At 38.3% G+C, this 27,886-nt stretch overlaps 1 protein-coding gene across 6 annotated transcripts in view; it reads right to left on the minus strand.

Annotated features, from left to right (window-relative positions):
- The window catches only part of LOC109105379 (RNA-binding motif, single-stranded-interacting protein 3), a 146,454-nt gene that overhangs the window by 15,368 nt on the left and 103,200 nt on the right, over window positions 1-27,886 (minus strand). For all 6 annotated transcript variants that reach the window (XM_042772964.1, XM_042772962.1, XM_042772963.1 and 3 more), the window contains 3 exons: window positions 27,639-27,718; window positions 3,732-3,838; window positions 2,489-2,532 (listed from right to left, as the gene is read on the minus strand). In XM_042772964.1, the coding sequence (XP_042628898.1) occupies window positions 2,489-2,532; window positions 3,732-3,838; window positions 27,639-27,718 (231 nt within the window). The remainder of the gene's footprint in view (window positions 1-2,488; window positions 2,533-3,731; window positions 3,839-27,638; window positions 27,719-27,886) is intronic.

Below are 27,886 nucleotides of genomic sequence, written 5' to 3' on the forward strand. Positions count from 1 at the left end.
GCACCAGAGAGCTCATGCCACCTTATGTCACAGTCACACAAGACGACCTGAGTGAGAGCATGTCCAGGAAGAAGGAAACACAATCTTTGAAGCAGGGTTAAAACGTTAGTGTGCAATCCTTTTTTTAGCCTAGCACTATGCTGTTATTTATGCTGGTCCGGCTATTAGCTTCAGCCCGTTGACACTGAGACAGCATGCACCATTAAACAGTTAAGAAGACTGTATGAACTCACTATATACTGTATATACACTAATGTGGTAGAAGTGATGGAAAGGAGAAAGGAAACAAATAAAGCATTTCAGAATCTGCCTTTTTTTCCCTGATTGCATATTTTTGTCATTTCTTATTTCATTCCCTTTCCCACAGACAGCAAGTGCTGAGTCAGGGCTGCAGAAGGAGCCGGAGCTGGTAACTAAGGTACGATGATGACTGTTTCCCCAGAGTGCCGGATCAGAGACAGAGCCCTGGGCCTTCCGTCCACTGGAGCGGACAGATAGAAAGGGTCTTATTTCCCCTAGTCCAGTACCCATCTTCCTGCCCTGAAACCAGCACCTGACGCAACACTTACACTTTTCAGTGCTACAATGGCACAAAATGCAGATTGATTATGACAGTATTTGTGTGTCTGTGTGTGTGTGTGTGTATGTGTGTGCCAGTGTGCAAGACGGCTCTGTAGAGTTCAGTATTACTCACTGCACCTCAGATGTTGTTAACACTGCTGAATAGACCAGATTAAACCTGCATGAACTGGCTGGCTAGTCAAGGATGTCTTGGTGGCTAAAATAAATGACCCTTTAAAGCCATATGTCTCATTAACATAATCAGTACCTTCCTGAAAAAAAAAAGCTTTTGTATATGATGAACCACATGTCTTCTGCCCTCTGGTGGATTATTCATATGCTTCAGGAAGTAGAAAGACTTTTTTTTAAGTTATAGTTTCCAAAATGTCCACCTTTGTGTTTGGATACAATTTTTTTTTTTTTTTTTTTTATTTGCTGTGAAATGTTTGCTTATGTTTATAAATTAACAAAAATAATAACTTGTATTTAGTTATTGATAGTCAAAATGCAAATGTACAAGCAACTTTCTTTCAAACATTATAAATAGAAAATCTGGTTTGAAAACTTTTCAAATATCATACAAAAACTAAGCAGGAATTCGAGGTATATTATTATAATCACAATTATAATGCATTTCAAAATGTATTATGCCCACATAAAATGATAACAAAATCATTTAATAATTAAATTAATTTCAAATTGAAATAATTTTACTAAGATATACTTGGAGTGGGAAATGATATTTTGTACTGTATGTATTTTTATATATGCATCTTTACTACCATTCAAAATTCAGGGTCAGTAAGATTTTTTTTTTTTTTTTTTTTTTTAGAAATAAATACTTGTATTAAGCAAGGATACATTAAAAGTGAAAGTAAAAACTGACTGTCACTGACATTTACATTACAGATTTTTAAATCAAATCATTACAACTATATCTGAATGATCATATAACATAATGATTTCTGAATGATCATGTGACACTGAAGACTGGAGAAATGATGCTGAAGAAATTTAGCTTTGCCACCATAGGAACAAATTACATTTTCAAATATATTCAAATAGAAAACAGCTGTTTTAAATGGTAATATTTTACTCCTTTTCATGTATTTTTGGTCAAACACACACACACACACACACACACACACAAAAAAGCGTAGCAAACTTCTTTCTAAAACACTTAAAAATATATTAATATGTCAGACGCTACTGAGGCAGGACTCCTTAGACTAGCATAATAATAATATCAAAAACACAACAATGTACTTTTTGTTGTATTGCTGGTCTTTTTAGCAGGAATCACTGGTATGAGGATGGATTCACTGCTACAGCTTATCCAAGTTCATCGTTTTACCCTCAGACAACCTTAAATGGATAGTTCACCCAAAAATGAAAATGATTCACCACAATGTCTGAACTGTCCTGAGCACGTTCTCAAAAGCCGGTGTGTGAGGCCTCTTCTTCTTCTTTTTGCTTTATGGTGGATTGCAGACTTATAAGTGCATTACCGCCGCCTATCTCTCAAATGGACCACTGACACTCTATCTACAATCTCAATAAGTACAATCTAAAAAACAGTTTGGTCATAGCAGTGAATCAAAGGTAAGAAACTATATAAATACTGTTCAGTTTCTTGCATAGACCGATTGTTTCGTGTCTTTACACATCAATGTATCGTCACAAGCCGCAGGGTTTAATTTGGCTTTGTTTGTGTATGTTTTTTGACTCTCAAAGCCGTGATTCCCATTCACTTCCATTATATGACTGACAGACTACAACGGTTTGAGTTAAAAATCTTTGTTTGTTTTCTACTGAAGAAACAAAGTCACCTATATCTTGTATGCCCTGGGGGTAAACAGATAAACATCAAATTTTCATTCCTTTAACAAGCATCGAAAACTCAAAACAACAAATTAATCTCTCTTACCCGTTCTGCATTGCAGTGGGATCATAGGTCAGCGCCATGCCACTCTGAAACACAAGACAGACAGGACAAAGAGTGAAAGATTGTTCTTGTGAAGCAAGTATCCTATAAAGTCTATTGAGTAATGCCGGCAATAGAACAGGGTCATCTAATAGGGGCCGGCCAAGTGCTCTTTATATCTTTAAAAGCACATGGCCGAGACTTGTAGCTGTGGATCTATTACCTCAGAGCGCTGGGCTGTAATACCAGACAGGCTCGGATTCGATACTGCACAAAGTTATTTGGTATTTACAAGGCTGCAGAAAGCATAGCTCATGTTGACAGAGCCATACTAGCTAAATGAATAAGGGGGGAAAGCTGGCCGCTTAGACCTGTATTGGACTGGAGCAGATAAACAACGCTCATATACTGCAGCTTTGTAAAGCGCCAAGTTTTCCTCAGTGGGGGAGAAAACCTGGAGACTGGTGGGAATACCAATGACCTAACCTAGGTGTGACTGGACACTCTATCTAGTTATTGTGGACCCCTGGGGTTGCATATTGAAATACGCCCTCATGAGAGAGTGCAGCCAAAGTCATGGCGGCTGCCAGCTCCCCATAATGGGCGATCACGTTCTGGTCGGTATCTGGGAATGCTTCCCTAAACCGCCGCATTATGCCAGCAGCTGGGGCTGCCCAGAAAATGCCAGTTGTACACCCTGCCGCCATTTTCCCATCAGCCAACCCAGACGGCGTGACTTGCTTTGTGAGAATAAGAACAGGAGAGGAGAGATTAAAGGACTTGAGTGAAAGACTGGGAACTTAAACATGGCCAGATGACTCCATCAATCAAATGTTTTCTCCTGCCTCCCTTTCTTCCATCCTACGTATGAAACAAAGGGTTTGTTTCCAACATACTCCCTTCTTCAAGGCTGGGTATTCTGGGAATGGGAATGCGCAGGGAAAATAGGGCAGAAGCTGGCTTGGAAAAGGTAAGTACATAGGATCAGGTTGTGTGTCATTTGGAACTGAACTGAGGCTGAATTCCAATGGCTGCATTTGAATTGAATTTGAACAGATGCAGAAAACAGGAAGTAGGAAGTAGAATAAAAAAAAAATATATATAAAATAAATATATATGCAATTTTTATTAAAAAGCCAAGCTGTGAACTGGCTTATGAACAGATCGATAGACAGACAGATTGATAGATAAATAGATAGGATAGATAGACCAATATTATTAGGTCTCTGAGGTCGCCAGCGCTCACCTCTCCTTCCCGAGGCCACGGTCTGCCATTTTGAGGGTACTTGCTCTGACTCTGCCTCTTCTTCTGTCCTCCGTCTGCAAACTTGCACAGCAGCGGCTCCGTTGGGGCTGTGGAGGAGAGAGAAGAAACAGAAGAATATAAAAGATCAGTCATCTAGTCAGCAGGGCGTGAGAGGGAGGAGTGGATGGATATCTTCATAGGTCAACCCCAGTACGATTGATGGAAAGGTCATGACCTCTGCAAAGAAAGTGGAGTGTGTTTTGAACAGAGAGGGAAATGTTACACCGCAGGTATCACACCCACACCAAGCCCACAGAGCGGCGGAGGAATATCCAATGACCTTTTGAAGTTCAACACCCCTGACTATCTCCCCTCGAATTCCTGCACCCCCTCCCCCACTTTCCATTATGTTTTTGACACTCAGACCATCGGCTCCACTTTTGGCACAGGCATCCTCTCAAATCCCCACCATCAAAACAACTTCCCTGGCAGGTCTTCAAAGCGCCTTGTTTTATATTTGCAAAATAATAAATGACCTGATTGATAACTTAAATGGCGTTGACTGCGCCAGCCGAATTGTTTCGATTGTTTTTTGGTGCTCACTGAAGTGTTTATCTCGCTTACTATCTCTTACCACACAGAAAACACTTGGAAAGCAAAGCGAGAAGGCTCCTCTACGACCCTCAGAGGGGCCGGTTCATGCAAAAGGCGAGCAGAGAGTTCAAAACAGTTTTCTTCCAAAAGTGCAAAGCAGGATGGCAGGCGCTGAAGTGAAACACTTCAATGTTCTCGCTCAGTCATGACGGCAATATGAATTGCAGGGTGTGGAACACCTCTCTGAAGTCTCCGAACACACTTGAAGAGTAGGAAATTTTGCTCTCCAGTTGAACAAGTTCCTGTACGCCACAGCTAAGCTAAACTTAATTTGGTTTCCTCGGCAACCAGAAAAACTAATTTAAAGCGAGCGCAAACTTCTTGGATGATGGGATCTGGCAGAGTGTGATGATAGATGCAGGAGGAGGAGTTTTTGCTTTGTGGAGTCCAGACAACTATTCTGAGTAATCCTGCCCTCCGGCGATATGACTCTACAGTCACCTCTGAAAGTATGTTAGTTTGGCAGAGAAAAATGAACACTTTCTCTTCCGCGTGCTCTCACCTGCACTGCGATATTTCAGCTGCTCTGTGGAACAATAGAAAGCTGTTGTATCACAGACCGCAGATGATGCTTTGTGCATAAACAAGCACATATATTGCATAGAACCAGATAAACAAATACAAAACAAGCAGCTGAAATGGCTCAACAGTACATTACGCATTCTGTAGCCGAATAGAATATTTAATAGCTGTTGTTTGTTCTTATTTGTCTGTTGTTTAGAATGAGAAATCAAACAAGGGATCAAGTCTTCAAAACAAAGATTTCAGAATAAAATATCCATTTAGAGACTGTAATTATTCAGAAAAACACTAACTGGACATGATGCCAAAGAGAGAAGATTAGATAAAAGAAGAGGACAGAAACGAGAAAACAATAGATGAAGAGAGATCAGAAGAGAAAATATATATATACTGCACACACACACACACACACACACACACACACACACACACACACACACACACACACACACACACACACACATATATATATATATAGTGTTTGTATGTGTGTGTGTGTGTGTGTGTGTGCAATTTCTTTAGAATATATTACATCTCTAACCAAATATAAATTGTTCATTAATTGTTTAAAGAGGAGGAAAGACAAAGAAAAAAAGAGATCAAAAAGAAAGAAAAGAGAAGAGACAAGAAAACAAGACATTTGAATGCGATATTTAAGTGTTTAAAAATAAGATACAAATGAAAAAAATACAAATTAGAATGAAAAACTAAAATGAACAATATGTGTGTGTGTGTGCGTGCATTTTTTCAAATCAAAATGTTTTACAATTTTAAAACAAGCTGTTCTCCATCAATACAAGCTGTTCTCCTAAACACCAATTTTCTCTAAATTATATAAAATCTCTTGCCAAATCATAAATTATTCATAAAAGATTACATAAGAAAAAATTAAAAGAGAAGAGAAGAGAAGAGAAGAGAAGAGAAGAGAAGAGAAGAGAAGAGAAGAGAAGAGAAGAGAAGAGAAGAGCAGTGTTGAGTTTTCGGCCCCTATGATCTCATTGTGCTTTCAGCTGTAGTGAGGTGAGGTAAAAGTGTTTCTCTTCCACCTGCAGAGAAGGCAGGATCTACACCTGCAGCCTTGTCATCACCCTCCTATTATACACACATGCACACGCTGGCCAGCGCTGATAACGGCAGCACACCACAAGCGGCTCTATTGTGAAGGACAGACCGAAATCGAGGCAGCAGAAAAGATCACAGCTTTTGCGGCAGACTTGAAATGTTTCAGCAAGCAGCTCTCCCCTGCCCTATCTCAAAAACAATGAGTGTGTGTGTGTGTGTGTGTTTGTGTGTGCGTTTCAGCTGAGACAGTGGGAAACGGCCTGCATTAAACCCCCTCACAGTTTAGGTCGAACTCTAAAATAACAACCAGCCCCATCATAAAACAGCGAAGCCAAATAACGTTGGGAGTTTTTGTGCTGCTTTTGGAGCGTGGTGTAATATCCATGCTGATTTTATGAGCAGACTCTGCTTGGCATTAGCTCTGTTTGTTTTGCTAGTCAGGTTGCCCTGAAATCAAAGTCCTGAATCTCACTCATGTGAGGAAAGTTTTGAGTCTTTGTTAAGAATGTCTGATTTTTGATTCAGACCCGAAATTCATCCAGGGAATTCATACCACATGCACACAAAAACAAATACCTCCAGCAACAACCTTACTTTCCTTGTGTCTACATCAGATACATTGTGATAAGACAGGCATAAATATTACTATTGCTTATAGAAGTTTAACTCTTAAAACTGTAATTAATTCCATTTGTGCTATGAACATAAATGATACCTGAAATCCAATCATGATCATTTATCGTAGAATTTTCACCAGGTAAAACAGGAAAAAAAGCAAAAAACCTTACACTGCTCTTTTGACTTGAGACAGTACATAATGGCCCTGAATACCTTAGCAACTTCCTAGCTACAAACTAACAAACACAAGATGCTAAAACCACTGCGTAGCAACACAAAACCCACTTAAGCAAAAGTACAGAAACATCTTGGTAACACTGTAGTAAAAAATGCTAAATTGTAGTTACTACAGCTGTTAAGACTGTCATTTTTCTTACTTTATTTTTCATGACTGTGGTGTCTAATACCAAATTCTACACAGGTTTATAGACACAGCTGTAGTATTTTGGTGGAAACTATGGTTACTGTGATAAATTTTGGCAAGGGAGGTTCACAGTCCATGCTAGACGGCTTCAAACCTATCAACACAAACAGAAACATATGTACAAGAACACACACACACACACACACACACACACACACACACACACACACACACACACACACACACACACACTAAAGCATGACGCTATTCCACAAACCACCACAGGGCAAACCACCAACACTCACACGCACTCACTCAAACATCTGCAGCGCTGCACACATGTCAATTCGCCAATATTTTAATCAGAGTCTCCTTGGAGCTCCTCACACCATTGCAGTAAGTATCTCAACATGATGACGTGTTTTAAATGTAACATGAACTATTGCAGGGAAAATTCATAATTTATTGACTCATTTTTGCATTTTTTTCTTACTCATGGGGCATATATGAATTATTGTTGGGCCCCTTTTCATTGCTTTGGGAGTTTTCCCAATAAAAACTCATTCTCGTTCTCTTAAATCCTGTAGAGACAAACACAAAAATGAAAGCATAATTTAACAAAACATTTTTTTTTTTTGTATTGAAAGTGTGTTTGATTGTGTGTCCATAAGTGCTTCCATAACATTTACCCAAGCAGACAGCTCTAACCACATGTATTTCCAAGCTGTTTATTAACTCTGGGTCATGGCACTGCAGATATTCAGTTGTGGAGGGAATGTGAAAGGGGTGGGGGTGGGGGGTCCGTCAGTAAGATAGACATGTGTTTCTAATCCATGGCTGTCGTCCTGTGTGCCAACTCCAGCTGGGCTCCCACAGACCTCCAGTTCTCATTGTGGGCGGCATGCATTCCAGGAGCCACACCCAAGTTTCCTACCCTCAGCCCCACGGTGGCCCTCAACTTCCCAGATATCTTTGTTATTTCACTCAAACATGCCATCCTTTCCTTCCCGATGACCTTAAACAAGCTGTAGGGCCCTATGACTTCCATTATATCCCCAATTTTGTTTTAATTTATCCCAAATTCCATGTTTTCTTTTGTTTTGTTTTTTTCTAGATTCAGTTTTAATGGTTTAATTTAATTTCAATAATCAGCACATCAAATAAATAAATAAATAAATATCTGCCAGTATATATTCTACTACTACTACTTATACTACTAGAGTCCTATGCAATGTGTTTTTCCCTAGAAATTATATTTTAATTTTTTCTGGATTTTGTGTTTTATATTTAATACAAAATTGTTATAAAAAATAGTGGCAACCAAATCAGTTGATAAAATGTTAATAATTTAAAGGGGTCATATGATGCGATTTCAAGTTTTTCTTTCTCTTTGGAGTGTTACAAGCTGTTCATGCATAGATAAGATCCCCAAAGTTGCAAAGACTAAAGTCTCAAACCCAAAGAGATATTCTTTATATAAGTTAAGACTCGTCCACACCCTCATAAAACGCCTTGTTTAAACACACCCCCACATGTCTACGGTCTACAGTTCAAACCAAATATTAGGGTGTGTGCAACACATTTAACGGAGGACTTTTTCCTGAACCTACAATGCCGGCTGTTCTGACTCACAACCTGTAAGTATGTTTTCATATGTAAAGAATTTTCCACTGATGATTCAAACGCGAGTTTTGAGCAGTGTAGAGTAGCGCTTGTTGTTTGTCATTTCACTGATCACAAATGCAGACATATGATTTTATGTTTACGTGGCGCGATACAGAATGCAAAGCGTAAAAAGACAGTATAAATCATTATAATCCGTAATTGTTTATAAAGGGGTTTTATTGTTTTTGTCTTGTCAGGGGCACAGCATCATAGTATGGTAAGGGCGTAACATTTCCGTCACACACTTGAGGTATTTGGCCAATCACAACGCACTGGATAGCTGGCCAATCAGAGCACACCTCACTTTTCAGAACGATGAGCTTTGTAAAAATCGACGCGTTTCAGAAAGGCGGGGCATAGAGAAGCAACATTAATGTACAGTATGTGGAAAATAATGTGTTTTTTGAACCTTGAACCACATAAACAAATTGCATTACACCAAATACACATACTAATGTTCTTTTTTAGCAACGTCATATGACCCCTTTAATTGATCAGTTAAAATTTAATCAAATGAAATATAAATAACTCCTTCCATTTTTGACAAACAAAGTGCTACAAAACAGTGATTTACTGTTTAAATATAAGACAAATTTAATTGAACAATTAAAACATGGATGAAAAATTATGTAATTTTCACAATGTATATTGTGTAATATATATTCCTTAAGAAATAATAATTAAAATTATATTTAAACTATTGTCAACTGTATTGTTATTATTGTTGTCATTACTTTGAGAAGTATATTGTACTGTACAATAGTAGTATATTTCTGTCATAATTTCAAGTTAAAGCAAACATCTTGGCGGCTTATAGAGAAGACCTTTGAGTATCTGTGTGTATATATGATTATAATCTTGATCACATAAAATGGTGAAATGCTCGTGAGGTGAACTTTTCAGAGTAGCTTTGAAAATTAAGTTTATGGATTCATGTCCTCATAAAGTGAGACAGCAGACTCTGAAAACACCATGATTTTTATGTAGCATACTAAGCATAGTAGACGAATCTGCACTACTTGTGTATTCTAAGACGTAGAACAAGCAGTATGTAGACCTGCTATTAAGTATATAGTCCTACTTTTGATTTATTCATCCAAATTTTGCCAAATTCCATGACAATTCTAAGTTATACAGTAAACAGCATTTTTATGACTGGATTCTGTGATTATGATTCTGCATCCCTGAAATCATATGGGATGCAACGATGCTAACTGCATTTGGGTTAATCAGGGTTTTCTTACTCAAAGACGCTCATTTAACTGGAAGATTGGTTTGACACAGAAGGCCTTGAAAACAGCATGTGTACATGTGCATCACATGGAACTTCTGTTCTAGAACACGCAAAGAGGAAAGAAAGAATGGTGTTTACCAACAGGAAAAGCACTGTTTGACCTGGAACCGTGTGCACTGAGTGGGTAGGAGGAGCGTGTGACCCTGACAAACCTGGTGTCTACACATCGCCCACGCTGTAATAGCAGCCTACCGCACAGATCCGTTATGCTGCCAGTTTGGCACAGTGGCTTTCAGGTCCAGGAACGACGGTGAACTCTGGTTTCACATTCAGCCACCGCTGTATGATACATATAGAGAGAAAACAGAGGAAAAACACAACCCAGAGTTGCACGCTGCTATGAGCCCACACACGCTCGGTGAGACATGAGAGTTCACTGAACGCAACAACACCACAACCCTGGTATTATACGTGTGTGGCGTTTGTTTGCAAGATGGGAAGCCTGGCCTTCCCATGAAGCCATGGGTGCTGAGCATTATCCTGGAATTTTATACACAGACAGTCTCCTGCACTATACAATACAGTGCTCCTACTTTAAGAAACCTCCCAAATATTTCATTTCAGTTCCCCGTAGGAACCTTGTTCGCTGTGCAGAGACACATTCATGGTAGAAGAAGGTTTGAGCACAGAAAGAAAATCTGGCTCCTCATTGCTCACCCAACTACCAACGTTAACTCTTAACTGTTTGTTTCAAACAGACAAAACAGACACACTGGAAACAATTCAATCAGGTTTAAGATTTAAACACATGCTACACTGTAAAAAAAAAAAAAGGTTTGTAACTTTAAAGAAAAAAAGTAAAAATACTACAGTAAAAACATGTAAATTGGTCAACTGTTTATTAAAATGAAAATTAAAATGATCTCATAATTTACAGTGTATTCAAAAGACGAGAAATATTGTTAATATTTGTAAGAGGTCTCTGTGATTGCATTTGATGATATTTGTGAAAAATTGCTACCGGTTTTTGTGTGTGTACAGAATCAGAATCAGAATCAGAATCAGAAAGAGCTTTATTGCCAAGTATGCTTGCGCATACAAGGAATTTGTTTTAGTGACATAAGCTTCCAGTACACAAAAGACAACAACACACATTCAAAAAAAAAAAAATAAATAAAAACCCTTTGCAGATAAATAAGTGTATAAACAATTGTGCTATAAATGATAATGGAATTGGATTGAGTAAGATGCAGGGATGTACTAGGATGAAGGGGTAACAAATAAATATAAGGATATTGCACATTTTTATTGTATAAGTGGGGAACATTTAACTGTTCATGAGGTAGATTGCCTGGGGGAAGAAACTGTTCTTGTGCCTGACTGTCCTGGTATTTGCGGCTCTGAAGCGCCGGCCAGATGGCAAGAGTTCAAAGATGGGGTAACTTGGGTGTGAGGGATCCAGAGTGATTTTCTGAGCCCTTTTCCTCACTCTGGATGTATACAGTTCTTGAAGGGTGGGCAGGGGAGTACCAATAATCCTTTCATCAGTCCGAACCGTTCTCTGTAGTCTTCTGATGTCTGATTTTGTAGCTGAACCAAACCACACAGTTATTGAAGTGCACAGGACAGACTCAATGACGGCTGAGTAGAACTGTTTCAGCAGCTCCTGTGGCAGGTTAAACTTCCTCAGCTGGCGAAGGAAGTACAACCTTTGTTGGGCCTTTTTAACAATGGAGTCAATGTGATTGTCCCACTTCAGGTCCTGAGAGATGGTGATTCCCAGGAATCTGAATGACTCCACTGCAGCCACAGTGCTGTTCATGATGGTGAGTGGGGGGAGTGCAGGGGGGTTTCTTCTGAAGTCCACGATCATCTCCACTGTTTTGAGCGTGTTCAGCTCCAGGTTGTTAAGACTGCACCAGACAGCCAGCTGCTCAACCTCTTGTCTGTAAGCAGACTCGTCACCGTCCTGGATGAGACCGATGAGTGTGGTGTCGTCTGCAAACTTCAGGAGCTTGACAAAGGGGTCTTTTGAGGTGCAGTCGTTGGAGTACAGCGAGAAGAGCAGGGGGGAGAGAACACATCCCTGAGGGGCACCAGTGTTGGTGGAGCAGCTGTTGGACATGAATTTCCCCAGTCTCACTAGCTGTTGCCTATCTGTCAGAAAGCTGGTGATCCACTGACAGATAGAACTAGGAACAGAGCGCTGGGACAGTTTGGTCTGGAGGACTGTTGGGATGATGGTGTTGAAAGCCGAACTGAAGTCCACAAACAGGATCCTCACATAAGTCCCTGTTTTGTCCAGATGTTGCAGGATGAAGTGCAATCCCATGTTGATTGCATCATCCACAGACCTGTTTGCTCGGTAAGCAAACTGCAGGGGGTCCAGTAAGGGTCCAGTGATGTCCTTCAGATAAGCCAGAACCAGTTTTTCAAACGACTTCATGACGACAGATGTTAGAGCCACAGGTCTGTAGTCGTTAAGTCCTGTAATCTTTGGCTTTCTTTGGAATGGGGATGATGGTGGAGCGTTTGAAGCATGAAGGCACTTCACACAACTACAGAGATCTGTTGAAGATCTGTGAAAAGATGGGGGCCAGCTGGTCAGCACAGGTTTTCAAACAGGCTGGAGTAACGCCATCTTGGCCTGGTGCTTTTCTTCTTTTGTTCTTCCTGAAGACCTGGCGCACATCATCTTCACAGATTTGAAGAGCAGGAGGTGTGGAGAGGGGGATTGCAGGAGGTGTTAACAGCTGTGTAGAGAGATGGTCAGAATGGGTGTTGGGGGTTTCAAATCTACAATAAAACTCATTCAGGTCGTTAACAAGTCGTTGATTAGCCTCAGTGCAGGAGGATGGTGTCTTGTAATTAGTGATGGCTCTCAGTCCACTCCACACTGAAGTTGAGTCGTTGGAAGTAAACTGGTCTTCCAACTTTTTAGCGTAGGTCTTTTTAGCCGCTCTAATCTCTTTGTTCAGTGTGTTCCTGGCCTGATTATACAAGACTCTGTCCCCATTTCTGTAGGCATCCTCTTTTGGCCTGACGAAGATGTCTGAGTTTTGCTGTAAACCATGGCTTATCATTGTTGAATGTTAAATAAGTCCTGGTAGGAATGCATATATCCTCACAAAAACTAATATATGATGTTAATTCAACCTTAATAAATCACATATAATCATAAGCAGCTTCAAAAACACTCCAATCAGTGAGGTCAAAACAGGCTTGTAAATCCTGCTCTGTTTCGTTGGTCCATCTCTTTACAGTCTTTACTACAGGTTTTAGCAGATTTAAATTTCTGCCTGTAGGTTGATATAAGATGAATCAGACAGTGATCAGACAGTCCCAAAGCTGCTCGTGGAACAGAGTGATATGCATCCTTTATTGTGGTGTAACAGTGATCCAATATATTACTGTCTCTGGTGGGACATGTAACATGCTGTCTGTATTTTGGAAGTTCACGGGAGAGATTGGCTTTATTAAAGTACCCAAGAATGATTAAAACAGAGTCCGGGTGTTGTTGTTCTGTCTCTGTAATCTGGTCAGCGAGTTTCTGTAAAGCCAGACTTACGTGCGCTTGCGGAGGGATATAAAACACTCACCAGAATGAACGAGTGAAACTCCCGCGGCGAATAGAACGGCTTGCAGTTAATGAAGAGTGTTTCGAGATCTGAGCAGCACATCTTCTTTAACAAAGTTACATCTGTACACCACCGTTCATTGATGTAAAAAGCATGTCCCGCCGCCGCGCGATTTCCCCGTTGATTCTGCGTCACGATCCGCTCTGAACAGCTGAAAGCCCGGCAGATGGAGCGCACTGTCCGGTATGGCGTCATTGAGCCAGGTTTCCGTGAAACACAGAGCAGCAGAGTGTGATAAATCCTTATTTGTCCGAGAGAGCAGAAGGATTTCGTCCGTTTTGTTGGGTAGAGAGCGGAGATTTGCCAGATGGATGCTAGGCAACGGCGTTCGAAATCCGCGCTTCCTGAGTCTAACGAGCGCACCAGCTCGCTTCCCCCCGTTTGCGCGTCCTGAAGCGTTTGATCAGCGCCGCTGCTCCGCCGACAACCAACGTTCAGTAAAACGTCTGAATAATTGAAATCCGGTAAAAAGATCTTGTGGTGTGTTCTGCCGAATGTTCAAGCAGTTCTTCCCTCAAAAAAATTACAAACACTGTTAAACCAAAAACAGGAAAAACGAACAAAAACAGTACAAACACTGTAGAGCCAAGCACTGAAGCAGCCGTCTGCTGAGCCATCGAAAATTGTAGGATCTACTATTCAAAATTGTAGGATCCAATTGATTTTTTTATATAATTTTTTTGAAAGAAGTCTTCTATGCTCACCAAATTGCATGTATTTGGTCAAAAATACAGCAAAAACAATAATATTGTGATCTTTTTTTTTTTAAATGTCTAAATGTAATTTATTCCTATGAAGGCAAAGCTGATTTTTTAACAGACATTACTCCAGTCTTTAGTGTCACATTATCCTTCAGAAATCATTTTAATATGCTGAGTTGGTGCTCAGGAAACATTTTTTATTATTATCAATGTTTAAAATCTAAATATATTTTATGTAATTTTGCGAAAACCATGATCCAAGATTCTATGATGAACAGAAAGTTATTTTGTAACATTAGAAATATCTTTAATATGTGTGTCCCATTACATAAAAAAATAAGATAGGATACTAGATAGGATACTTGAGGAATAACGACGACCCGCAGCATTTTCTTAGGTTACAAATGTCATGCATTAATTCTTTATAACCTCATGCTAATGCTAATAGTAAAGACAACAAATAAAACGTGAAACAACCGCTTCCCTGTGTGATGCCTCTGATCTTGGATCAGTGCTGGGAGAGCAGTTTACTCTGAGCACTGGTTTGTTTGTTTGGGCTAAAACGGGTAAATATCACTGGCCGGTTTGACATCTCCCCTCAGTGGAGAGAGAACAGGAGGAAAGAAACAATTCAGGGAGAGAGACAGAAAGACAGACAGCAAAAGCGAGATGCGCACTGAGTAGAATACAAACATTGCATAATCAGCTTAGCCTCCCCACTTGCTGCCTTTTATTGGGCCTGTCTGACTTTGGTTTGGTGGATGCTGGTCTGCACAGCCTGTCCTGAGAGCAGGTCACTGGAGAGAGAGAGAGAGAGACAGACTATTGTCTCATTTCTCTAATAAAACACTGAAGAATGCAAGGTCAGGAGCCAGTTCACTGCATGCTCGTTTAAAGGTTGAAGTTCATGTTTCATTTAGAAAGAATGTTCTTGCCGCATGAAAACAGAAAATAAGATTAAGTTGTCTCTCTGTGAGGTGAATTCACTAAACAGTTGCACCACTTTTGTGTGCAATATTTCAGCAAAAAATTTCAGTTTAAGCATACAGTCTGCACCATGCATATTTAAATTAAGTAACTGTCGTTTTTTTTTCTCAGCACAAACACTTTCTATGCGAATGTATGCATTTATAAATTGTACTTGTTTTTTTTAAGTAATGTTTTTAATGTTTTTTAAGTCTCTTATACTCATCAAGGCTGCATTTATTTGATCAAAAATACAGTAATATTGTGAAATATTATTACAATTTCAATGAACTGTTTTCTGTTTGTTTATATGTGAAAATGTAATTTATTTCTGTGACGGGAAAGCTGAATTTTCTGGAGCCGATTTTCCGATCTTTAGTGTCACGTGATCTTTCAGAAATCATTTTAACTTTCCAAATTTGGTTCTAAAAAGAAACATTTCATATTATCATCAGTGTTCAAAATAGCTCTGTTGCTTAATATTCTTAAAGGGATAGTTCACCCAAAAATGAAAATTATGTCATTAATGACTCACCCTCATGTCGTTCCAAACCCGTGAGACCTCTGTTCATCTTCGGAACACAGTATAAGATATTTTAGATTTAGTCCGAGAGCTTTCTGTCCCTCCATTGAGAATGTATGTACGGTATACTGTCCACGTCCAGAAAGGTAATAAAAACATCTTCAAAGAAGTCCATGTGACATCAGAGGGTCCTTTAGAATTTATTGAAGCATCGAAAATACATTTTGGTCCAAAAATATCAAAAACTACGACTTTATTCAGCGTTCTCTTCTCTTCCGTGTCTGTTATGAGCGCGTTCACAGCACTGCAGTTTAGTGATATCCGGTTCGCGAAAGAATCACTCGATGTAACCGGATCTTCTTGAACCAGTTCACCAAATCAAACTGAATCATTTGAAACGGTTCGCGTCTACAATAAGCATTAATCCAGAAATGACTTAAGCTGTTAACTTTTTTAACATGGCTGACACTCCCTCTGAGTTCAAATAAACCAATATCCCGGAGTAATTCATTTACTCAAAAAGTACACTGACTGAACTGCTGTGAAGAGAGAAGTGAAGATGAACACCGAGCCGAGCCAGATAACGAATGAAACATTGACTCGTTCCCGAGTCAAGAACTGGTTGCATCGGTTTTCGGATCACCGGTAGTGATGGGAAGTTCTGTTCTTTTCCGCGAACCGGTTCTTTCGGACAGTTCGATTCAATAAACCGGTTGAAGAAAACGGTTCACCAGTTCTTTTGCGCTCGACGTAATGACTTCATTGGCGATGATTGCACTTGATTCAAGCCTTCGGTTTACCCGCGCTCATAACATTAGCACAGAATCGGTTCAGAATCAATCACCAAAAGAACCAGTTCGGTTCAGACGCGCTGTGTGTCAGTCTGAATCACGCATGCGCAGTATCATCAGCTCCTCGGTTCTCGAACCGGACGCGTCCGACAGAAACGGTTCTTGACTCGAGAACGAGTCAATGTTTCGTTCGTTATCTGGCTCGGTTCAGTCAGTGTACTGTTTGAGTAAATGAATTACTCCGGGATATTGGTTTATTTGAACTCAGAGGGAGTGTCAGCCATGTTAAAAAAGTTAACAGCTTAAGTCATTTGTGGATTAATGCTTATTGTTGACGCGAACCGTTTTCAAACGATTCAGTTCGATTTGGTGAACTGGCTCAAGAAGATCCGGTTACATCGAGTGATTCGTTCACGAACCGGATATCACTAAACTGCAGTGTTGTGAATGCGCTCATAACAGACCCGGGAGAGAAGTCAATGCTGAATAAAGTCGTAGTTTTTGATATTTTTGGACCAAAATGTATTTTCGATGCTTCAAAAAATTCTAACGGACCCTCTGATGTCACATGGACTACTTTGAAGATGTTTTTATTACCTTTCTGGACGTGGACAGTATACCGTACATACATTCTCAATGGAGGGACAGAAAGCTCTCGGACTAAATCTAAAATATCTTATACTGTGTTCCGAAGATGAACAGAGGTCTCACGGGTTTGGAACGACATGAGGGTGAGTCATTAATGACATAATTTTTGGGTGAACTATCCCTTTAATATTTGCAGAATTCTTTAATGAGTATACTTTTCAAAAGAACATAATTTATTAGAAATAGAAATCTTTTGTAACATAACAAATGTCTTATTGTCACTTTTTATTAATTTAATGCATCCTTACTGAAGAAGGAAAAAAAAAGGCTAAAAGAGACTTGACATGAAAACTTGCATGTTACCATTTCGGGTTTATTTATATCAAGTTTTTCTGTGCTTACGCAAAACTGTCTCATGCGTATGTAAAATTGTTTTATAAGCGTCTCAAGGGTTTTTTAGACTTCAGACGCACTGTAAAATTAGTCTGGTAATAGATTTATTCACAAAAGTCAGCACTATTTGACATCCGCAATTAACTATTAGCACTTGTGGAAAGCAGGTGGTACACAGAACTTTGTTGAAAAAAAGATGCTTATGCAGCAGCAATTCATCGTATGATATATACAGACAGTGCATGCATGCATGCAAAAAAAAAAAAAACTCCCCCATGTTTGCTGGTTAAAAATGCAGGAAAATGTTTCCCTCATTTCAGGTGTTTGTAAAATGTTTTTGCCCGTTTATGTACGTATGAAATCAAATCTGTCTGATTTGGATATGCATGACACATCCCAGCAGCCCTAATGAATGCTTAATAAAGAAGAAGAAGAAAAAAATACATGCAATATTGCTTCCTAATTGGCTCTCCGCTGAAATCACTAGCCCACCGTGGGGCTGACTGTTGTCCTCTCTCGGGTCAGAGGCAGACAGAGCTATTAGTGAGCGCCCCAGATCAGATAGATTTCACTGAAAGATCACTTCTCCCCCTCATTAGAATTCTATCTTGTGTAAACGCGATTATCTGGGCCCGGCTTTGTTTGTGTCAGAACAGCACTAAATCAATCACGACACCGTCGAGGATGAACAAAGCATGAATAAATCAAAATATAATGCAGTTTAGAAAATTTGGTTTAGGGAAATCTCCAGTTAGCACTGGTGTGAAATGACAGAGGCTCCACACACTTGTCACAGTTTGAAGACCCGCTGGGCATGTCACTTTATTTTACTGATGATATTAGCTTTAGATTTATTGATTTGGTGTTCACACTGGTACACGGCTCTTTGACTGATGGTCAAGGTGTTCACATGTTGATACGATGCTCAAAAACTTCATTCAAACTGGAAGCATGGAAGCCAAATGCAGGTAATCTGATGCTAATTCAACTGTCACTTTGTATTGTGATGAAAGCCAATTGTTTATTCAGTCAGCGTCTACCTTGTATTAACCGAGAACATTCCATTTTTTCTGACTAAATGTATGTGCATCTGTTCTTGCAATTCTTATGCAATGCAATGCATGAAAATACGAACATGTGAATAACCTTTGAGTTTGGTTTTCACATACAAGTGTAGAAAATATGAATACATTTTACTCTGTTAAGCCATAAGCAACAAGACATGACCTTTATAGCAGCTCCACTGAAGATATTATTTTCACACCTCAACCACTAACACATATTCAAGCTGTTTTCCAAAACACCTGATCCCTTTACCACACCTGCGCTTAGAGACCCAGTTACCAGGTGCATACGCGGCGTGCATGTGTGTGTGTTAGAGAGAACGAGAATCATTTTCCACATGGATCTAATGTCAGCCACATAACCATGATTGATTGTGAGTCTTGGGTCAAAGGGCAAAACTGGGCCAAACTGGGCATTTGGGCATAAATGTTTTTTTTTATGATTTTGAAAAATTTAAAATACAGAAACATGAGTGTAAAATGAAATGATCACTAATCAAATAAGCAAATTTTGACACTGATCATGTGCATTCTTTTTTACAGATTCTTAGTTTCAGTGACATTATGCTGATAATCTAATTTGTAATGAAAAAAAAAGAAAAGAAAAAGAAAATAGAAATATTTTTCACTAATGATCATAAACGTTTAGACCTAGCTGTATGCACTATAAATAAGGCTGCAGGATTATGAAATACATAAATAAAACTATTTTTTCCCCTTGATAAGGATTATTAATTTTTAATTTTGATTAATAGAATTTACATAAAAAACTATTTTATATTTAGGCTAATCAAGGCTGTTCTTGAAATGAATGTTTTGATGTTTTATACATCAATAAATCCAGACAATGCCTAAAGAGTCAACTTATCACTGGCTCTCTTAGCAGAATAATAAAAATGATAATAATAATAAACCCTGTTATCAGATTTTGAATAAATTATACACCGAAAGTGATCAAAGCGTCAATTATAGAATGCTCCCATCTTGTTACGATCAATAAAGCTGTCAATGCAAGTTTACACAGCACCATGAGAACTGCAGTTCAGCACGAGCTCACTGAATATTATTTCATGGCAGCCAATTACTCTATTAATTGTGCAGCTCATATATATGAAGAAATGTGAATTACTTAATATATCAGTTCACATTTAGGACCCAGTGTTCTCTCCTCTCACACAAACACATAGCAAAGATTTAAATGCACATGCTGGTATGATGGGACACTGGAAGGATCCTGAGAGCCTGCAGCATTTCCTGTATACGAGGTCATGGGCGTCATGTTTACATGTTTACAAGTGTTGTAAAAGCCATCCATCTGACTTAGTGTACAGCTCTGCAGAGCAGGCCTCACAACAGAGAGTGTGGGGTTTTCACACTGCCCTTCACCACATTAACCACTGCCATTCTCTCTAAAGACTACAGCCAAATCTAAACACCTTTTATTCCTGCCTCCTGTATGCTGAGGATGCTTGTCACATCCCTGCAGAGAGAGAGAGAGAAAAAACAGGTTCATGCTTATTCAAAGGTTATGGGAAAAGTGAGTTTTAAGGACATGAAGAGCAGAGAACTGAAAATGCAGCAGTTTTAGAAAATGACGTGTGCAGATGCTCTCAGAAATTCCAACACGTAGTTTTTAGGAGGGGAAATGTGAGAGACAAGAAAACGACACATTTACAGTTTTAGCAGAGAATGTGAAGAGAACTCATCACTAGTGATGATTGGATTTTGCTATGCAGTTGCAAATAATTAATGTAAGTCTATGGGATTTTTACCACCAATTTCATCGTTAAAATGATCTCAAAATATGGTGAAAAAAATGTCCCTTGATGTTTTAGTCATTAATAAATTAAACATTCAAGAAACCCCATATAAAGGGATAATTCTACATCTTAATGTTTCTTGAGCTGCAAATCAGCATATTAGAATGATTTCTGAAAGATCATGTGATACTGAAGACTTGAGTAATGGCTGATGTAAATTCTGCTTTGTTATCACAGGAATAAATTCCATTAAATTGTCATTTCACAATATTGCTTTTTTTATTTTATTTTTTTATTATTTTTAAATCAAATAAATACAGCCTTGGTGAGCATAATAGATTAGTTTTAAAAATATTTAACAATTCTTAATGACTCCAAACACTTGAATTGTAGTGTCTTTATTAAGTATAAATAATTATTTAAATAAAAGTTAAATAAAAAGCAAAATATATAGGATTTTATAAAATTAAGTAAAGAAATAATACAAACTAATTTTAACAGTTTTATTAAAAACCTTATATATTAGTACTAATGTCAAGATAAAGTAATTGAAAAGATCATTTTGTGATAGAGTGGTGACATATTTTGAGAATTATCCAACACAAAGTATGAGCAAAAATGATAGCAATGCATGCCTTAGCAAGTGCCATTAAATATAGAGAGTGAGAGAACAAATACAGTAAAAGTAAAGAAAGAAAGAAGGAAACAGACAGAAAGAGGCACACAAAGAATGTGAGAGAACGATATACGCCAGCACCCATTATGGTCCCCAGTAAGTCCAGGGAAAATAAACAACTTCATTAGCACGTCCTTTATAGAATTTCTCTCTTACTCTCTCTCCCACACATAGCGTGTGAGCGCCTTGTCTGAAGCACACACTATCCAAACATAAGACATCAGTCAGAAGCCAGCTCAGTGCTCATAAATACATCAGAATGTTCCAGATACCTCCACGCCTCAGCGCCGGGCCGCCAAACCCTTACCTGAGACCCCTCCAGTATGACCTCACCATAAACACTGCAAGAACTGAACCCAAAAACAGTCCAAAAATAACATGTCACTAGACCATCAGATTACTCGCAGATTTATCTTGAAAGTGGGAGGGATATCTTACATTTAGTTTCGATGGTGTGGTATGTAAACAGACAGAGCGCTTTGTAATAGATTAAGGATACATTCAAACAGTGGAACAATATAGTTGTCTAGTGGTTTGGCCCCTGCTGGTAGATGTCGTAACTACACTATCTGGCTGCAAAAAAGCATCTTCGAAAAATAAAAATAAATTTATTTATTTTAAAATTAATATATTTTAAAATATTTATTTATTCAGAATTTTCAACTAGGTTTCTCCCGTGATTTCTGGCCTCACCACTGACACACATGCCCCGTTCAACTGCAAGCAAACAAATTTTCAGAGAGAGTATCGCTCCGTGGCAGCTTGATTTCCCAGTCTCGCTGGCATTAGCGAGTCGAGTGGAACCAAATTTGATGGGTCACCCCAATGTCGCACACACACACTCACTCACATGAACACACACATCAGCCTGGCCTCTCACACACTGACAGGCCCTATAATTTAGCTTCCCCTTCCATCAGCACAGACAGTGGGGTGTAAGTACTCTCTCTCACAGTCTCACTGTCAGTGGGCTTGTAAGCACTTCAGTACAGGCCTACATTTTCCCTCAGTCACAGCTAACACACATACACACAGCAATTTAACAAGTCAAGTCACTTTACTGATCAGTCTGTGGGAAAACACATACACAAGACCCTGCTCAACAATCTGTCTGTCTATCCCAGGATTTTCAATTCAATGTTCTTTTTTGGCATGATTGTTGGTGTATAAAATTAAATAAAAATAATTAAAAAGTTAAATAAAAGATTTTTTTTTTTTTATAATATTTTATTGAAAAAAAACAAAACATTTTATAAATTTTTAATTACAGGGCAATTTTTTTTTTAATATTGCTTGTTATAGTCCTCATTTGTAAGTCATTTTGGATAAAAGTGTCTGCTAAATGAATAAATGTAAATGTAAAAAAATAAATAAAACATTTGTTTTTTAAATAAATAAAGTAAAAATAATAACAACATATGAAATGAATAATATATGAAAATATATGAAAATAAAATAATGGCAACACATGGACAATTCCAAGCAAACCATCTTGAATTTTGATGTCAAAGGCATTAGACAGGAAAAAAATAAGACCGTATTATGGTTTCAAAAGCCTTTTGAAACAAATACGGCAATGGTAAAACATTCACTATGCTATACTGAAATATTAGTGATGTACTGTATAAGTTTTATATTTATATTGTCACAATACACAGCTGCTTTTGAACAGCCATCAACAGAAAAAAAAAGAAAAAAAAAGAAAATGCTTTTTGGAGCAAGATTGTGTAGTTACAGCATCTACCAGCAGGGGCTCACAGGGCCAAACCAACCTGCCAGACCTTGACTCCTTGCAACATGTACCCATTCCTCTTTCAATTTGTTATTTTTCAGTTTCGCGCAGAGTTCCGCTTCTTTCATGTGTCACACAGTCACAGTAAATAAGAAATTGTGCCTATATCTAAATTTTACTTTTAATTACCATCGGCTAAATCATTCCAGAATGAATGCATATGTGTGTAGTGTTATGGCAGCACATCCATGCCGTGATCCCCAAACCCACACCATTAAGACTTCCCTCAGGTCACTTTGCTCATGAATAGGGTGAGACGGAGAGAAGAAGGAAGGGAGAAAAAACAGAAGAAATGGATTAAGGCCAAGATCAGGATACTGGCCAAACTGCCTTAAACGCTCTCCAAGATCTGACAGAACCCACAGGCTTGAGCTGGGCATGTAGAAAAGATCAGCAGAACGGAAAGAGCACAGGATGTCCCATGACAGGGAGCTCGTGCATGATGGAGGGGTCACGGCATTACACGATCGTCATCATTATCTACCCCAGCATCAGCATGTTGCCTAAGAGCCTGTGTAATTATGAGAGCATGCAGGCTTGATGGTCCCGTCGTGGCCTGTTAGAAAAGCCTGAGTAAGCTGGATCAGGAAAACACGCGAGCAAACACACACCTACAGCAGATGGAGACAAGAGAGACGAGGAGAACAACAGAGCAAGTGATAGCAAGTGCTTCATGAAAGTCATACGGGTTTGGAACAACATAAGGGTGAGTAAATGTGTGAACTATTTCTTTAAGAGACAAATAAGGAGGTTCCATTTTTCTTCCTCAAATAAAAAAATCTGTATAAGAAGAAGCAGGTGGATGCAGGTGTGTAACGTTTTTCTGTAAAAGCATACTGCAGATTTGATTTCTTTTATGTCTGATGTTTTAATAATGCTACACCTGTTTGAGAGAATCTTCACTTCACAGCAAGTTTAAAGAGGAATCACTTGTGCAAAACACAGTTATTCCACATGCTCGTGTGATCCACTTACAAGATAGTAAGTACAGAGAGAGAGATAGAAAGATGGAAAAGAGAAGGGGAGGGAGAGAAAATCGATGAGACGCTATTTTAGAGCTTTAAACCTGGATATCAATACATGCACGGCTCCTTTTCAAGGCTGAATACATTATCAGAAGGCTGGCTACGGCTTTAGCAATATTCCTGATTTTAAAGTGCACAATATCACCTCATTCTCACTCTCTGCCTTTCATTTCTCAGAAGAAGCCTTTTCTTTTTCAGGTGAAGGAATATTACACCTGAAAATAAAATTTCTGTCATCATTTACCCTCCCTTTTGTTGCTCTAAACCTGTATGACTTTCATGGAGCACAAAAAAAGAGATGGTTTAAAGAATGTTCACACTGCTTTTTTTTCTCTACAGTGGATGGGGACAAAAAAACAAACAAACAAACAAACAAACAACAACAACAAAAACACATTGTAAAAAGAGTCCACATGGCCTGTACACTATATTTTAAGTCGTCAAGAGCCATAAGATTGATTTATGTCAGGAAAATTATTACATTTAAATCTTTACTCTCATTGGTGTTTAATAAGAGGCATAGCGATACCTATTTTGCGACTTAGTCATTATAAATATTTTTGAAGCATCGTTTGATTGTCTAAATGAGTCGTTCTTGAGTTCAACTCAAATTATTTAATATATTCTAATGAATTTCTGCTTTTGTGTTTCAAGGAAGAAACAAATTCATAGTATAAGCAATGGTAGAATATTCATTTTTGAGTAAAATGTTCCCTCAAGCATCAATCTATAATTTGTTTATCCATACTGACAGCAAAACTGCCACATCGTGTTTGACATTTAATATGCATACAATATCGTTTAAAAGTTTGGGTTCAGTAAGATTTTTTTTTCTAATTCCCTTTTGACATAAATAACTATTTTTATTCCTAAAATACATTAAGAGAAAAGTCACTTTTCAGACATTTGTAATTTTACAAATATTTCTATACAAAATATTTCTATAAAACTTTTTATAAATCCTTAAAATAGTATCACAGTTTCCACAAATATATTAAGTAGCACAACTGTTTTCAACACTGATAATAATAAGCGAATCAACATTGTATTTCTGAAGGATCATGTGACACTTACGACTTGAGTAATGCTGAAAATGCAGCTTTGCATCACAGGAATAAGTTACATTTTAAAATATATTCAAATAGAAAACAGCTAGTTTAAATTGAAATAATATTTCACAATATTACTGTTTTGATCGAATAAATGCAGTCATGGTAAGCCAAAAAAAGAATTCTTTCAAAAACAAATAAAAATCTTACTCACCCCAACCTTTTGAACGGTAGTCTGTATTAATATAATATACATTATTCTATATTTTACTCAGACCAGTCAGATTTCAGTGTGGACAAGGCCAGGAGAACGCTACAGAAATAGAAACCAAGTGACTGAAAAATGCTCATTGCTTGTCGTGGTCGCAGCTGGTTAGTAACAACTCAGATTTACATGGAAGACATTTTTATTGGTTGTCGCTTTATCATGTTGCACAAGGTTAAGACACGGTGTAAAGGTAAAGACAAGACTGAGTTGGCCAGGAGTCTGTTAGTACTGAGAAAAGAGAGAGAGAGAGAGAGAGAGAGAGAGAGAGAGAGAGAGAGAGAGAGAGAGAGAGAGAGAGTGGTATAGATGAAGTCATCCATCATCCCTCTGTCTTTGGGTCTGACACCGAGCTGCACGCTACACCCCACAAATCACACAGCAACTGCCAGAGTTGCAGGCTGCCCTCTCCAATCTCTCTCTTCCTATTCTCTCTCTCTGTCCTGTCAGTTGCTTTTACCCCCTCTCCCCCCACCCCCCAAACCCTCTGCCTATGCCTCCTTCAAACAGAAAACAGACAGATACACACACACCTACTGCATCCAACAGGAATCTCATATTCTCTCTCTCTCTCATCCACCCTAACCTCTCCAGCTGTTTCTATTGCCTTTACTCGCCTTTTCTCTCTCTAAGGGAAACAAGAAAGCTCGGCAACAGCAGGGGAACAAACACCAAGCAAATTACTGAGGAAAATACCGCGAGCTTTGCAAAACTACACCATTAAAAAACACTGTTTACACATTTGGTGTGCGCCTGTGATATAAAGTTTTAGTCATTGTTAAAGGCGACAGAATTCACTTAATAAATGTCTCTGTTCATTTTGAGCATGACTGTTGAGTGTTTGTTTATTTAAAGGAATATTCTGAGTTCAATACAAGTTCAGTCAGTATAATGTTGATGACCATGGAAAGTAATTTTGAATTATTTCCCATAATTTTCTTTAAAAATAAGCAAAAATGGAATTACAGTGAGGCACTTACAGTAGAAGTGAATGGACCAATTTTTGGAGGATATTAAGCAGAAATGTAAAGCTTTTAATTTTATAAAAGCACATCGGTTAAAACTTGAACTATGTGAGCTGTTTAAAACATTTTTACCTTCGTTTTATTGTTTACAACATAATTTTTTCATGGCAACAAAGTTGTGAAATTGGATTGAAATGGTTAGTAAAATATTTTTTCATCTTAAAATCATTAAAAAATTAATATCATACTTTGAAACTTTGAGAGTATTTTAACATTTACAGATTGGCCCTGTTCACTTTTTATGAAAAGGAGGGACAAGTGGAAATTAATTTTTGTTGCAATCAGCATTATGCCATACATGTTGTCAATTAAGACTGTAATCAGAATTTTCCTTTAAAGAAAAATCTATCAACAAAATCTAATAACACATTTGTGACCCTAGACCACGAAACCAGTCATAAGGGTAAATTTTTCAAAATTGAGATTTATACATTGTCTGAAAGCTGAATAAATAAGCTTTCTTTTTTAGGTTTGTTAGGATAGGACAATATTTGGTCGAGATACAACTATCTGAATATATGGAATCTGATTATATTAACCTTTATATACCTTCTGATATATTTAAGGTAGGAAATGTACAAAATATCTTCATGGAACATGATCATTACTTAATATCCTAATGATTTTTTGGCATAAAAGAAAAATCGATAATTTTGACCCATACAATTTTTTTTGGCTATTGCTAAAAATATGGCCCAGCGACTTAAGACTGGTTTTGTGATCCAGGGTCAAAATTTGCCATTTGAAATGATTTTGGAATAAGGCCAAAACATAATGCCAACCAATAACATCACAGCCCAGTTTTTACAACCCAATTTAATGTGGATAGATAAAATCAAGTCCCGCCCTACATCACATCTAACTAATATACTGTATCGCTCTGATATACATCAGGTAATGTAAGTTAAATGTGTTCTAAATGCGGTCTTCTGTATAAATGTTTGTCTCTAGTAGGCTATATGCAGTACATTCTGCTGCCCTCTGGGAACTGTTTTCCTCAGGCACACCAGGCTTAAATTAAACCTTAATCAACCTATAAATCAGATCCTGTCATATGAAGCTGATGAGCAGAGTGACTCAAAGTGGGGGGACGTGTGCTTCCTCACACGAGAGCTTTGGATCACACTGAGCTTAGGGGTTTAGTATATATCCAAAGCTTGACATGGTGAGTGAGACAGGTGTAATTTTGATGAATCAGAAATCAGAACATATTTAATATTTAAAAGGACAGTTCACAAAAAAAATTAAAAATAAAAAAGAGAGAGATTTCTGTCATCATTTACTCACAAAAACATATGGGTTTGAAACAACTTGAGGGAGAGTAAGGGATGACAGAATGTCATTTTTGGCTGAACTATTTCTTTAATATACAGCTGTATGGAGAGGGACTTCAGAGCAATGAGATTTTAGTGTGGACAGAGCTGTGAAAATAGACATGTGGGCAACAAAATGTCTAGATGATTGTCACTTTATCGCTTTGCACCTGGTTAGGGTACAATATTGTTAGAACACACTGTGTTGTTGACACTTGCCTGGCACTCCTGGTGGGGTTTTGAGGAACTTTCCATTGAAATGTTGAATCACCACGTCACATTTCTCAGTGGACTCCATTCTGTGTCAGAAAGAGAAGCGAAGTGAAACACAGCATGAAGCAATCAGAATTAAAGGAACACTCCACTATTTTTGAAAATAGGCGTAATATCATTGCGCCTGCTGCACCCATGGTACGGCAGCAAAGTTCCTTGATTATTACGCCAGAATGAGAGTATAGTACCTAACC

The sequence above is a fragment of the Cyprinus carpio genome, chromosome A16 (genome assembly GCF_018340385.1).
Source record: "Cyprinus carpio isolate SPL01 chromosome A16, ASM1834038v1, whole genome shotgun sequence".
NCBI lineage: Eukaryota > Metazoa > Chordata > Actinopteri > Cypriniformes > Cyprinidae > Cyprinus > Cyprinus carpio.